General features: G+C 42.5%; 1 protein-coding gene across 2 annotated transcripts in view; it reads right to left on the bottom strand.

The window, feature by feature from the left end:
* The window catches only part of SOS1 (SOS Ras/Rac guanine nucleotide exchange factor 1), a 96773-nt gene that overhangs the window by 66977 nt on the left and 14483 nt on the right, over window positions 1–15313 (bottom strand). Inside the window, exons 1-4 of one of the 2 annotated variants that reach the window (XM_084623413.1) lie at window positions 14344–14364; window positions 7762–7887; window positions 6360–6491; window positions 129–293 (exon numbers count right to left, since the gene is read on the bottom strand). In XM_084623413.1, coding sequence (XP_084479539.1) covers window positions 129–293; window positions 6360–6491; window positions 7762–7803 — 339 coding nt within the window. In that variant the 5' untranslated portion in view covers window positions 7804–7887; window positions 14344–14364. Of the gene's footprint in view, window positions 1–128; window positions 294–6359; window positions 6492–7761; window positions 7888–14343; window positions 14365–15313 lie in introns of those variants that run through there. The other variant, XM_084623412.1, reaches the window with a different exon arrangement.

Genomic DNA, 15313 nt, shown 5'->3' with positions numbered 1-15313 from the left:
TACATTTAAGAACTAAGAATAATATTCAACATTAAGATTTTTAGACACCATTCAAGATCTGGTTAAAAATTTAATACTGCCCCCCCCCAAATTCCATTCATTTGACAAGTATGAATTATACCACCTACCTTATCAGCACACATTGCCACTTTAATGTCTTGTTTTGTAATTTCATAATGTCTTATATTTCGTACGTAATTCCCAACGAGCTTCAAGATATCTGCAGAAATGTATTCTAATACTGCTACTATGTAAACAGATACTTGGTGGTCAATTTTATAACCTAGAACTTCCTAAAAGTAAAAAAACAAAAAGTGCATCATTAAATGTGTTATACAACCAGTCAAATAACTAATTTATGTATTTTAGAATAAACTTATGAAATTATGTTTAATGACTATTGCACTAGACAGTCAACATCTGTCCATCATTAGTACTAGCAATACAAAAAATACTTTTTTCTATACGTATAATAAAAATAACAGTGGTATCACAGACAACACTGCATGGTTCATACCGACTTTGAAATGCTGACAGTGCTACCAAGCATTTATAACATGCAATACAGTTCTACTTGACACGATCTAAAAGCACTGAATTCTCTATTACTCAGCCAGAATAAAAGTATTGCAATTTTTAGCAGATAGGTATTTAGGGTTTTCTTTTTTTTTTTAAAACTGTTCCTAACCTTTCAAGATGTGTTGCACATGTACATTCCTCTCTTGATGTGCGTGCACCCCACGCAGACCACAAGAAATTTTTCCCTCAGTGGTACTCATTTGGCGGGGCTTGAGCACCCTCTGCTGGCACCAGTAAAGGGGTCCAGCTCACCCTGAGCCCCCTCAGTTCCTTCTATCCAGAAACTCCGATGCAGAGGGGTAGGAGGGCAAGTTATAGAATGCACATGTGCAACACATCTCATAGAACAAGAGATAGAAAAGGTTAATAACTGCTGTTTTTCTTCTTTGTGCATTCCATGTGCATTCCATTCTTGGTGAGTGTCAAGCAGTTAAATAGGCAGAGGGATCAGAGTTTATGTACACAGACTGCAGTACATCTCACCCAAATTTGGCATAATTTCTAAACTACTGGGTGATGGTATAATGGGAGGAGACAGTGTGCACCGATGACTCGGTTGCTGCTTTACAAATGTCCAGCATAGGGATCTGCGCTAGGAATGCCACTGAGGATGCTTGAGATCTTGTGAAGCTTGCCCAGTGGTGAAACACCTGTCAGATCATAACAAGTGCAGATACTTACAGTTATCTCAGATGAAATTCTCTGTGAAGAGACTGGAAGATCGTTCATTCTATCAACTATAGTCACGAACAGTTGGGTGGGTTTGGTCCTGTCTATGGATGTTAGATGAGCACTGGTTCTACAGTGTGTGTAGCAGTTGCTCATCCATATTTGCATGTGGTTTAAGGAAAATACAAGTAAGTAAATTGATTGATTGATATGAAACTACCGCAGAGATAGAAAACTTGGATGGGGTATAAATGCACCTTGTCTTTAAAGACAACCAAGTACAATTCATTGGATGTGAGGGCACAGTTCGGAGACCTTTATGGCAGAAGCGATAGCAATTAGGAAAACCAGCCTTTAGCAGCACCAAAAGGTTGGAAAGCGGATATTGCTGCCAGGTGAAACTGGATAGAGGAAAATGCTAAACCTTGCTGTTTCAGGTGCAGCAGACAGGCGAATATATTTTGGCTGGATGAATGCATCAGTGAGACTACCATTTGACAAGCCCAGAGAGAGAACTGCTTCAATTTTGACAGGTAGAGGTGGAGGGCTGCTACTTAATAAGACCTGGTGAACTTGCTCTCAGCAAGCCTGCTCTTTGGGATTTAACCATGAAGCTTCCAGGCTGTTAAATGAAGAGATAGCTGTTTCAGTCAAACCTGCTATCTGTGGTCCTGAGAGATCAAACTGGGGTGCAACAGGAAGGAGATTGAAGTTGCCAATTAAAAGGACCAGTAGAGTCAAGAAGTGGGGCTGGCAGGGCCATGCTGGAGCTAATAAAATAACCCAGGCGTGACCCCACTTGATCTTTAGCAACACTCTGTATAGGAGCAGGACTAGGGGGAATGCAAAGTAAACCTTTTCTACCCAGAGTAGCAGGAAGGCATCCGTGATAAAGCCCGGACTGTGGCCTTGCAGGGAGTTGAATTGGTGACATTTTCTGATATACTTGTTTGCAAATAGACCTATCTGGGGAGTCCCCCACTGCTGGAAAATGCACTGGTTACATCACTCATGGTGACTGAAAAATGACCTGCTCAGGTGATCTGCTAGTTCATTCCACACCCCTGGAAGGTAAGAGGACCACAGGTTGACTGGGCTATGCAAAATTCCCCCAAGTGAACTGCTTCTGACAAAGGAAGGACTAGCGATCCCATGCCTGTTGAGGTAAAGCACTGCTGAGGTGTTGTCTGTAAGAACAACAGATTTCTCCCTGATATGAGGTAGGACAGCCTGACAGGCAAGACAAATAGCCCTGAGCTCTCAGATGTTGCTATGAAGAGCAAGCTCCCTCAGGGACCAAAGACCCTGAATTCGGAGGGGCCCCAGGTGGACTCTCCACCTTAGAGCTACGTCCGAGATCAAAGTCATTGATGGTTGAGGGTTGATGACAGGAACGTTTGGACAAACACAGAGGATCCAACCACAATTGAACGAAATGAGAACATGCAAAAGTACCATGGTCACAGTGTTCAGATGAAGATAGGCTGGTAAGTACACTGAGGCCAGGCATATCTGGAGGGGCCTAAGGTGCAGCCTTGCGTGTTGTACATGGCCTTGTGCAGTTTCAGGCTGCTGAGATCAGATGAATTTTGAGGTCTGTCACGAGAGATCGAACAGATTGGAATCAAGACTCTGGGAGGAACACTCTGCCTGGGTAGAATCCAACACAGCCCATGTAAACTCTATCCTCTGTACTGGGCAAAGGATAGACTTGTCTCCAGTAATCAGTAGGCCTAAGGCCTTGAAGGCTAACTATGAGTTGAACACTGGATATAACCTGAGCTTTGGACCTGCCCTTGACTAGTCAGTCATCCAGGTAAGGGTAGACCTGCACTCCTAATCTCTTGAGGAACGCTGCTACCACGGCCCATACGTTTTGTGAATACCAGAGCTGCAGACAGGCAAAGCAGAAGCACCAGGAAGTGGTAATGCAAGTGCTTTACTACAAATATGAGGAACTTTATGTGCCCTTGATATATCGACAAATAAAAGTGGGCATCTCTTAAATTGCGGGAGGCATACCAGTCTCTAGGATCCAGAGGGAGAATAATGGATGCTGGATAACCATGTAAAACTTCTTTTTGAGATGGTTGTTGAGCTGATGCAGGTCTAAAATAGGTCTGAGATCTTCCTTGGCTTTCGGGACTAGTAAACAATGGGAGTGGAAACCCTTCCCTCTTAAATTTGTGGAATCTCCTCTATGGCTCCCATTTGAAGGGCAGATTAAACTTCCTGCACTAGACGCTATTTGTGAGAGGGGTCCTTGAAGAGGGACAGGAAGGGAGGGAGGTTGGGATGCAGGGGCAGAAAAACTGGAGGGTGTATCCCTCTTCTACAGTGCTCAATACCTAACAGTCCATAGTGATAGGAGACGAAGCACTGAGGAAATAGGAAAGGCAGTTTGCAAACATGAAAAACAGGGCCTCGAATCCTTGCAACTGGTGCAATGTCCTTGAACATCCCATCCAAATGCCTCCTTAGAAACTCCTGGTGGGGGGTCTAGGTGGGGCAGGCATTAATGCAGAGGTAGAAGGAAGAGGTGGTCTACTCCTATAACCTCTACTTTTCTTTCTCTGCAGATCCCGTTGGACAGCTGGAGCAGAATACCGGAGAGGTTGCTGTAGCCTGAAGTACTTCCTGGAAGTAGCCAGGGTGTACAACCAAAGGGACTTCAGGGTTGCCTTTGAGTCCTTTAACCCATGAAGCTTAGTGTCAGTCTACTCTAAAAAGAGCAAGGATCCCTCAAACAGAAGGTCCTGCACAGTCTGTTGGACCTCCCGTGGGAGCTCAGAGGACTGCAACCAGTAGCTCCTACTCACAGCTACTGCTGAAACCCTGGATCTGGCAGCTGAGTCAGCCCCATCCAGAGCAGCTTGCAGCAAAGCCCTCACCATCAATTTCGCCCTCACCCATCAGCGAGAAGAACTCCTGCCTAGCATCTTCTAGGAGTGTGTCTTTAAATTTCAGCATGGAGTCCCATATGTTAAAGTCATACCTGGCCAAAAGTGCATGCTGGTTTGCAATCCTGAACTGCAACCCCTTGAATAAACTTTCCTACCAAACAGGTTTAACTTTTTTTTTTTAGTCTTTTGATTTTGGGGCAGTGCTGTGATGCCCCTGCCTTTCCCTCTCATTGGCAGCAGATACTACAAGGGAGGAAGGAGTAGAGGAACTCAACCTGGGGTGGGTACAAAATACTTGTGCTCGGCCCTTTTTGAAATGTGTGTGTGGGGGTCGGGGGAAGGGATGCAGGAGTCTGCCACAGCCTCTTAACTGGGTCCATAATGGCCTCACAGAGGCAGGGCCACACTCTGAAAGGACCTGCAGTGGCTAAAATTTCAACCAGGAGGTTTGAGGATTCTTTCACTTCCTCCACCTGTATGCCCAGACTTAAGGCAACCCTCTAACAATTCTTGGTGTGCCTTATAGTCATCTGAGGGAGGTGACATGCCTCCTCCTGAGACTGGCTCATCAAAAAGGTGGAAAGAGGTGGCCAGCACTAGATGAGAATGCTCTTCTTTCTTGACCTGTAGGGTCCTGTTGAGCCAGGTCTTGATACCAGATACCGGGCTCGGTACTGGTGTCTGGAATGGGTGCTGCCCAGTGGGTAAGTGCCACACACCTTTCCAATGCCACTGAATAGGAGTGCCTGAATATGATCTGGAATGGGGGGAAAGCTCCACGGATTTCAAAAAGGCCACTGGACAGGTGTAGGCCCCCAGTGACCTCCTGGGGAATCACTTGATGGTATCTTGTGACCAGATCCCAGGAAGGGTCGACATGTCTGGAGACGGGGTAGTGAGAGTGGCTCCCAAGACAGGAAATGTAGTACCAATCTCTGATTCAGAAGACAATGACGCTCTTTTCACTGACCACGGAGATGTCATTGCAGACAGTGCCAGCAATCAGTGCAGAGGCCAAAGAGAAATGAGCATTGCAGGTTTTCCTTTCGATGGTACCAAAGGGCAAGATGTCAGGAGTATGTGAAGTTTGCATGGTACTGAGCGCTGTAGCAATCCTGCTGGTTCTCCTGCGTTTGCTGGCACCAACAGGGTCAGGAGGTCCCTGGCGGCTGCAAATGCCTCTGGCATGGTCGGTACCAAGAAAGTATCCATACGGTGCATACCACCAATGTGGAAGGAGCTCCTTCTGGCTCTGGAATCAATGGTGTCAGTGATGCAGTCTTCTGTGGTACCAATGCAGAGGAGTGCTTAGACTTAGATTGCACTCTATTCTTATTCCATGCCTAAGCAGATTTCAGAGCCTTTTAGCAGTCTGCTTCTTATGCCTCTCAAGCACTGGGATGGCAAACAGTGTTGGGACTCGAGCACAGTAGGACCAACCTGGTTCAGATGGAGGTCTCAAGGCCGCCTTCATAGTAAAAACTATAGCCTGGCTTCACAAACTTTCTTTGTGCAAGGCTTAAAGTCCCTGCAAATTTGGCAATGTTCCCCAATAAGAGTTTCCCCAAGGCACTTAAAGCAATCTGAGTGCAGGTCGCTCACGGGAATAGCCTTATTTCAGGAAACACAGGGCTTGAAGCCTGGTGACCAAGGCATCCCTTGGCATTGGGAATCAACTGAAACCTTCAGATGGGGTAAAATCCTAATTGAACAAACATGAAACTACAATAAAATTCAGTAGTCTGTGTTCTCTTGTGAGTACTTGGAAAAGCAGGAAGAGCTGTTCCAGCGGCTATCACAGGAGGTAAGGAGGAACAGAGAGCTCGGGGTCGGCTAGACCCTTTATATTGGTGCCAGCGGTTCGAGCCACTCAGATGGGTATCATTGAGGGGAAAATTTCCGGTGGAATACACACGTAAAATCACTCGAAGAACAATTTAAAAAACTTCTGGGAAGTATAATCATAGCCCTAAATGTATTTAACAAGCATACAATTAACTGAAATAGAAATATTACAATGATGATGATACACTAAAATCCAGATACTTTGAATGTCATGTAAAATTTGTTTTATTCCTTTTGAGTTACATTTCAGGCAATATACAGACAATGAATGAAAATGTCAACCTTAACTTTATATAGTTCTGTAAAAGATAGGTTTGCCTAATTTTAAGTAGCAAGGTAATCAATTATGATTTGAGTACTTACTTTTAACAAAGGATGGATTTTTTCTACTGGGAGAGATAATGGATTTCTTCGTTTCCTCTTTTCAATAGCAGACTGGGCATCAGCTATTGCCCACTTATCAATAGGATGGGGAAAACTTTTTTGAACACGATCCTTAGGAAACAAAACAAACGCTAAGGGCTTAATGAATAATCTGAATGTATTCAGCAAGTAGTATACTTGTTCAGACAGATACTTCACTGTTACAGATTAAAAGCAATTCCTTAAAAGGAATAATTTATTTTGATGCAACCGTGTTTTAATATACAGATAGAAACTAAAGTTATACCAAAAACTATATAGAGATACATACCCTAAATGTTGTACACTAAATATGTATTGCATACAAAAAACTACAAAGAACATTAAGGTTGTGAAGTTAAGCACTCAATTAGGAAACACTTTCAGGTGTGTTGTGAACTTTATTAATGTTTGTGAAGCACTCAGATGCCACAGAGATGAGTGTTATAGAAAAGGCCACAAGGAAATTAATAATTCTGTCTTCAGAGCAGGGATTGAATAGTGTGCGGTGACTAAGACATAGAGCCACACATTGCATAATAAATAAAATACAGAGTAGCTGTTCTTTCAGTGAGCACAGTCCATCCTGTGCACTGAGTAAGGCAGGGATCCTGTGGAAAAAAATAGTCTGATCAAATAACTAAAGACCATCATTGTACATACACAAGTAGGGAGCCAAATTAAGATTCATGGGCAAGCTTAATTCTGGTGTTTCCAAACTGCTGAGTGGTTGACTTTGCAATCTTAATGTCCCATTAATGTAGTTTTTTTATGTATAATTTCCTAGGTTTTTTAAAAAAGCAAACTAAAAACCAGCGGAGATACCCCCCCCCCCCCAAAAAAAGCAAATACCGTACAGTACTGTGTTAAACTAATAAATACATTAAGGGAAAGTTTAAGAAAAAAGATTTGACAAGATAAGGAAACTGTTTGTGTTTGTTTCATTTCAATTAAAATAGTTAAAGGCTGCATTTTTTCCTGAATAGTAAAGTTTCAAAACTGTATTAAGTCAATGTTCAGTTGTAAAATTTTGAAAGAACAACATAACTCTGAACAAAACATTATGGAACATTTCAGAGTTACGAACAACCTTAATTCCCGAGGTGTTTGTAACTCTGAGGGTCTACTGTACTCCTCATTAGAGCGAGGCTGTAAGCGCGAAAGCTTCTCTCTCTCACTGACAAAAGTTGGTCCAATAAAAGATACTGCCTCACCGACCATGTCTCTCTAATATCCTGGGACCAACACAGTTACAACAACTCTGCATACATGTATTTCTCATGACATTTTAAAGTGCTAATTAGACTATTCATCCACAGCATCCCAAATTAAAGCTGCAAAATACAAAAAATATTTTCTGTACCTCTACATCCAGAAAGCTTCTTGGCTGGGCTTGGCACAGCATATTCAACAACTGCAGAATTAACTCCTCAACATATTGTAAAGCATCTTCAGCTGAGGAAAGTTTAGGATGGACCTGCACCTGAACCTACATTGAACAGAAAATTGATTTAAACCTTGCACACTTTCCCCCCGAGTCCATGCTTTATTTCCACGGAAGTTAACTTACAGGTAAAAGAATTTCAGGAGCAATAGACCACAGACTTAAAAACTAAGAGAGCCAGAATTTTATGTGGCCTAAATCAGCATAGCTCACAGATTGAAGTCAAAGGAACCATACCAATTTGTGCCAAATCTAACCCACAGTACTGAAGTGAACACATTTTGAAATACACAACATTTGATGCTGACTTAGTTCTACTGCAATGTCTACAGGATATTGTCTAATAATGAGTGGGCTGTGAAGCAGCTACGCATATATATTTAAAAAAAATAAACATTGCATATTTTTCCCTTTCCCTCCCTTCATCTATTGCTTGCAGACTGAACTCTTTAGGCTGGAATAGTATGTGTGTACTATGTTTAATGCAATGTGAGCAACTATAATGCAAAAATTAAAATAATTTTTGAGGTACAGCACTATATTTAAATAGTTCCACCTTTTTAGGAAAATTTAACAGTCTTAAAGCTTTAAATTTAAATCAATTTGCCTAAAGAGTTTGGCTTTCACCAAAAGTAAGTTTCCTTTAGTGTTGTTTGAAGGAAGTTAAACTACCGTAAGTGCCAGTTGCACTGTTTTGAATACTTGATTATTCTGAACCAATCTCCAAAATAAAAATATTTACAATACATTACTTCATCGGATCTGCACTCAATAATGCTTCAAATTTTACAAATGTTAATGTTACACACTAAAGGTAAAATTTAGATTTGCTGTTATAGCTGGGAATAAATTCCCAATGACGTAAATATAGTGAAGATGCACCTTCGCCCCCTCCCCCCAATACCTGTTAAATTACAGATGTAAATTTTCTGAAATACCGGTTTAGTAATTAAAAAGTACTACCTGAAACAGGACTGCAGTGTAATGGCTTCTTCCTACCCCTGCAGCTAACAAATAGCTTGGTTTTAACAGTTTAGGTACACACGAAGTTCAAAGTCTTCGGCTATGTCTACACTGCCACTTTCAGTACTAAAATTTTAGTTATTCAGGGGTGTGAAAACACACATCGCTGAGCGACAAAAGTTTTAGCGTTGAAAAGCGCCAGTATAGACAGTGCTTTATCACTGGGAGCCGCGCTCCTGGCTATAAAGCTACCACTGCTCCTTCAGGGTGGGGTTTTTGTTTGTTTTTTATTGCCAGGAGAGCTTTCCCCCAGTGATAAAGCATGTCTACACTGCCCACGTCACAGCGCTGCTGCAGCCATGCTCTAACGTGGGCAGTGTAGACCTACCCTTAGAAGTAATATTTTAAAAACACCCAGGAATGTTGTTCTTCGAAGTATTCACCACAACTGTTTAAGTATTTGTGCCAAAGGAAGCTGATAGGTAACAACCTTCATAGTCATTCCAAGTAGCAAAACCACCAAATTTACTATCCCGCCACCACACTCCAAAACCCTCCATCAGTCACCCTAATCCCCTGAAATACCTTCCCTAAATCATAAACCGTCATTCTATCCAATCGGAATATCAGCTCAACATGCCAACATTCAGTAAATGATTAATTATGGAGGCATCATTAGTAGCTCCACAGTTAAGGCTGCATTCGTATTTGCACTTACAGCAGGAATTAAATCTTATGAGAAAAAAAGCATCAAACGTGCATGCATCATTCTGCCTCAGAAGCAGAAACCTAGTGGGCCTGCTGAAGCACTCCATGGGGCTTCATGTTTGAGGACTGTTCCTTGTTATATATCCTGCCTTTGAATTTGTGCAGTTTGCTAAAACTTTAATGAGAGGGTGGGTTTAGTTTGACAAATTATGTCCACACTTTGTGGGTCTAAAAGCATCTCTAGTAGTCACTGCTTTTTACCTTAAAATCCCTGGGAAATCATGAAAAACAAATCTCTGTGCAAACTGACTGACCAGAGCATTTATTCTGGATCTGAAGCAAATTTGATTTTTGCCAGCACCTCATTCTAACCAGCTTGTATGATATGGTTTTGGTGGCGTTTGTGAAACAGCAGGAAAACTACTAGCCTATCAGGCAAAAATCCAGGACAGCTCAGTTTACTGCACACTGAGATTACCATAATATCATATGTTAGCATTTGCATTAAATAAAACCTAAACCTTCCAACTGGGATTAGAGCACCACCATAGTAGCTGCTGTACAAACTGAGTAGGACAGTTTCTGTCCTAAAGAGAGCAATCTAATTTAGGATGCAACGGTGGATAAACCAAAAGTATAGGTTTAGCGAGGGAAAATAAGAAAAGCAGCAATAAGAATATGCATTAACACAGGCTGGCACATGATTTCAAGACTTGTTAAACAGTAAGCCTTGCATGACCTCCTCATAAACGAACTAGGGAAATGCAACCTAGATGAAGCTACTATAAGGTGGGTGCAAAACTGGTTGGAAAACCATTCCCAGAGAGTAGTTATCAGTGTTTCACAATCATGCTGGAAGGATGTAACAAGAGGGATCCCGCAGGGATCAGTTCTAGGTCCAGTTCCATTCAATATCTTCATCAATTATTTAGATAATAGCATAGAGAGTACACTTATAAAGTTTGCGGATGATACCAAGCTGCGAGGGGTTGCAGGTGCTGTGGAGGATAAGATCAAAATTCAAAATGGTCTGGACAAACTGGAGAAATGGTCTGAAGTAAATAGGATGAAATTCAATAAGGACAAATGCGAAGTACTCCACTTAGGCAGGAACAATCAGTTGCACACATACAAAATGGGAAATGACTGCCTAGGAAGGAGTGCTGCAGAAAGGGATCTGGGGGTCATAGTGGACCACAAGCTAAATGAGTCAACAGTGTAACGCTGTTGCAAAAAAAAGCAAACATCGTTCTGGGATATATTAGCAGGAGTATTGTAAGCAAGACATGAGAAGTAATTCTTCCACTCTACTCTGCACTGATTAGGCCTCAGCTGGAGTATTGTGTTCAATTCTGGGCACGACATTTTAGGAAGGATGTGGACAAACTGGAGAGAATCCAGAGAATAGACACAAAAATGATTAAAGGTCTAGATAACACCTATGAGGGAAGATTGAAAAAACTGGGTTTGTTTAGTCTGGAAAAGAGAAGACTGAGGGAGGACATAACAGTTTTCAAGTACATTACAAGGAGGAGGCAGAAAAACTGCTTTTTCTTAACCTCTGAGGATAGGACAAGCAGCAAAGGCCTTAAATTGCAGCAAGGGAGGTTTAGGTTGGACATTAGGAAAAACTTCCTAACTGTCAGGGTGGTTGAGCACTGGAATAAACTGCGCAGGGAGGTTGTGAAATCTCCATCATTGGAGATTTTTAAGAGTAGGTTGGACAAACACCTGTCAGGGATGGTCTAGATCAGAGGTTCTCAAACTGTGGTCTGCAGACATTCAGATGGTCTGCGGATAGTTCCCTCTAAGGTTCGCGCCTGGGCAGCCTCACACGAGAGAATGAAGGGCCACCCACCTAACTAGTGGAGCCGCACAGTCGTGGCTCCACTAATTAGGTGCCTGGACCCTGGAGAAGACACACACGTAAGGTGAAGTGTTGGCCTTGGGGTGAGGGGACAATGGGGTAAGAAAAGGGGGTGGGGAGAATTTGGGATGTGTAGGGCTGAGGCGGTCAGAGAAAAAGGCGACTTTCCCCAGCTCCAGGGCTGTGGCTGCCGGGGAGAGACAGCCCTCCTTCCCAGCCTCAGCTCTGTGGCTGTTGTGGTGTGGGAGAAACCTCCCTCCTTCCCAGCTCCAGCTTGGGGGCTGCCATAGCTGGGGAGAGAGGACACATCCATCACATTAGAAAGGCAAGACTACAGACGCTCCCCGACTTATGCAATCATTCTGTCCCGGAAAGCCTTGTGTAACTTGGATTTTGCGTAAATTGGAAACGTATACCCGTACGTTACACAAAAATTTCCGTGACTCGCAAATCCTATTTCTGGTTTACAGAGCTTTTCCCGTAAATGAGAATTTGCGTAAGTTGGGTCTTGCGTAACCCAGGGAGTATCTGTACGTATATTAAAATGAGTCGTGTGTTTTTATTTGTAGAACAAAAAACAAACAAACAAAAAGTTTTTTTTATATAGTGCTTTTATCCAAAGCGCTTTACAATAGTTAACTAACGGTACAAACATTTAGAAAGATCAATAAGTGGTCTGCCAAGACCTCAACAATTTTCAAGTGGTCCATGAAAAAAAAAGTTTGAGAACCACTGGTCTAGATAATACTTAGTACTGCCATGAATGTAGGGGACCGGACTAGATGACCTCTCAGGTTCCCTTCCAGTCCTATTATTCTTTGATTCTATAAAAACAGGTTAATAAAACAAGTAAATGATTCCCAACCTTTCCACGTGACCCCGTGTTACAATAAAAGGGGTGCTCATGACTCCCCCACAGGCCCCATTTGCAGGCCCAGGTGACGAACCCATGCAATCACAGAATCACAGGGTTAAAAGGGACCACAAAAGTTTTCTAGTTTAACCCCTTGGCAAGATGCAGGATTTGTTGTGTAAACCATCCAAGACAGACGGCTATGCACCCTCCTTTTGAAAACCTCCAGTGAAGAAGCTTCCACAACCTCCCAAGACAGTCTGCTCCATCGTCCTACTGTTCTTACAGAAGTTCAGAAGTTTTTCCTGAAATTTAATCTAAATCTGCTAAACTGTAGTTTGAACCCATTGTCTTTTGTCCTGCCCTCAGTGGCAAAAGAGAACAACTTTTCTCCATCTTTTTTATGGCAGCCTTTCAAGTATCTGAAGACCACCATCAAATCCCACCTTAATCTCCTCTTCTCCAAACTAAACATACCCAGTTCCTTCAGCCTTTGCTCATATGGCTTGCATTCCATCCCTTTGATCATCTGTGTCGCTTGAGTCTGGATCTGTTCCAGTTTCTCTACATTCTTTCTGTCATTAGTGACCAAAATTGGACATAGTACTCCAGCTGAGGCCTAACCAGCACTGAGGAGAGTGATACTATCACCTTTAGTGACTTGCATGCTATGCTTCTGTTAATGCAACCTAAAATTGCATTTGCTTTTTTTGCAACAGCATTGCACTGCTGACTCATGTTGAGGTTGTGATCTACAATTCCCATATCCTTTTCATCATTGTTGCTGCCAAGCCAGTTTCCCCCCATTCTGTATTTGTGCATTTGGTTTTTCTTAGGTGTAGTACTTTACATTTGTCTTGCTGAATTTCATTTAGTTATCTATAGCCCAGTTCTCCAATTTATCAAGATCCTTCTGAATTTTAGCTCTATCCTCCAAAGCATTGGCAACCCCTACCCCCAGCTTTTTGTCATCTGCTGATAACTTGACCAGCGTGCTCTCTATACCTACATCCAGGTCATTAATGAAGACAAACACCGGATCCAGAACAGATCCCTATGGCACTCTATTAGAGACCTCCCTCCAATCTGACATTATTCCATTAATAGTTACTCTATCAACATGGAATTTCATCTGCCCCTTTCTTGCCCAGTCACAAAACTGGGTGACTGGTCAAGAAAATGGCAGATGAAATTCAATGTTGATAAATGCAAAGTAATGCGCACTGGAAAACATAAACCCAACTATACATATAGAATGATGGGGTCTAAATTAGCTGTTACCACTCTCTGAAAACACTCACTCAATGTGCAACGACAGTCAAAAAAGCTAACAGAATATTGGACATCATTAAGAAAGGGATAGATAGACAGAAAATATCATATTGCCTCTATATAAGTCCATGTGGTACACCCACATCTTGAATATTGCGTGCAGACAGTCGCCCCATCTCAAAAAAAAAAAAAATTGGAATGGGTTCAGAAAAGGGAAACAAAAATGATTAGGGGGATGGAATGGCTGCCATATGAGGAGAGATTAATAAGACTGGGACTTTTCAGCTTGGAAAAGAGACTACTAAAAGGCGATTTCATAGAGGTCTATAAAATCATGACTGGGGTGGAGAAAACAAATAAGGAAGTGTTACTTACTCCTTCTCATAACACAAGAGCTAGGGGTCATCAAATGAAATTAACAGGCAGCCAGTTTAAAACAAAAGGAAGTATTTTTTCATACAATGCACAGTCAACCTGAGGAACTCCTTGCCAGAGGATGTTGTGAAGGCCAAAACTATAACAGGGTTCAAAAAAGAACTAGATAAGTTCATGAGGATAGGTTCATCAATGGCTATTAGCCAGGGTGGGCGGGGAGGTGTCCCTAGCCCCTGTTTGCCAGAAGCTGGGAATAGGTGACAGGGAATGGATCACTTGACAATTACTGGTTCTGTTCATTCCCTCTGGGGCACCTGGCATTGGCCACTGTCAGAAGACCGGACACTGGGCTAGATGGACCTTTGGTCTGGCCCAGCATTGCCATTTGTACGTTCACGGTTGTTTAACCAACTGTGTATCCACTTAATGGTAGTTCTGTCAAGCCTGCATTTCTCCAGCTTACTTATCAGAATGTCATGTGGGACTGTGTCAAAAGCCTTGCTGAAGTCCAGGTATATTATGTCCACCGCAATTCCCCGTCGCCACCAAATCAGTTACCCTGTCAAAGAAGGAAATCAAGTTTGTTTGGAATGATTTGTTCTTGGCTGCTAGCGGTTACCCCTTCATCCTCCAGGTATTGACAAATTGAATGTTTTATACCTTGCTCTAGTAGCTTCCCAGGTATCAAAGTCAGGCTGACTGGTCTATAATTCCCCAGCTCCTCCTTTCCCTGCTTTTTAAAGATGGGCACTATGTTAGCCCTTCTCCGGTCTTCCGGGACCTCTCCTGTAATCCATGAGTTTGTAAATATTATTGCCAGTGGCTCAGATTTCTTCAGCTAATTCCTTCAGTACCCTTGGGTGAATAGCATTCAGGCCCACTAATTTGAATTCATTCAGATTAGTCTTTACTTATCCCAATCTGAATCCCTTCCCCTTTATTGTCTATGGCAACTTCACTAGTTGCCTGGTCACACTATTTTTTGAGAGACGACTGAAGCAAAAGTTGGTATACAGGAGCTCTGCCTTCCTATCATCTTCTGTTGCCAATTGACCTTCTCCATTGAGCAGTGGACTCACACCATCATTGATCTTTCTTTTTTTGTCTGACATTTGAAGAACCCCATCCTGTTGTCTCAAACATTTCTTGCCAGCTGTAACTCATTTCTTGCTTTAGCTTTTCTGATTGTGTCCCTACATGCTCGCACTATTCCCATGTAGACCTCCTTGGTCACATGCCCCTCCTATTTTGTATCCCTTCTTTTGCTTTTTAGAGAGCTAAAAAGCTCCTGGTGCAACCACACTGGCCTCCTGTGGTTCTTCTCATCTTTCCTGTGCATCAGAATAGCTTGATGTTGGGACTCTAGAATTCTATCTTTTAAGAAATGCCAGACCCCTTGACTCCTCTTCTTCCTAATTGGTCTTTCCATGGGA

This window comes from Lepidochelys olivacea (assembly GCF_965140295.1).
Source record: "Lepidochelys olivacea isolate rLepOli2 genome assembly, chromosome: 3".
Lineage (NCBI taxonomy): Eukaryota > Metazoa > Chordata > Testudines > Cheloniidae > Lepidochelys > Lepidochelys olivacea.
This window is presented reverse-complemented; position numbering and strand designations above follow the sequence as displayed.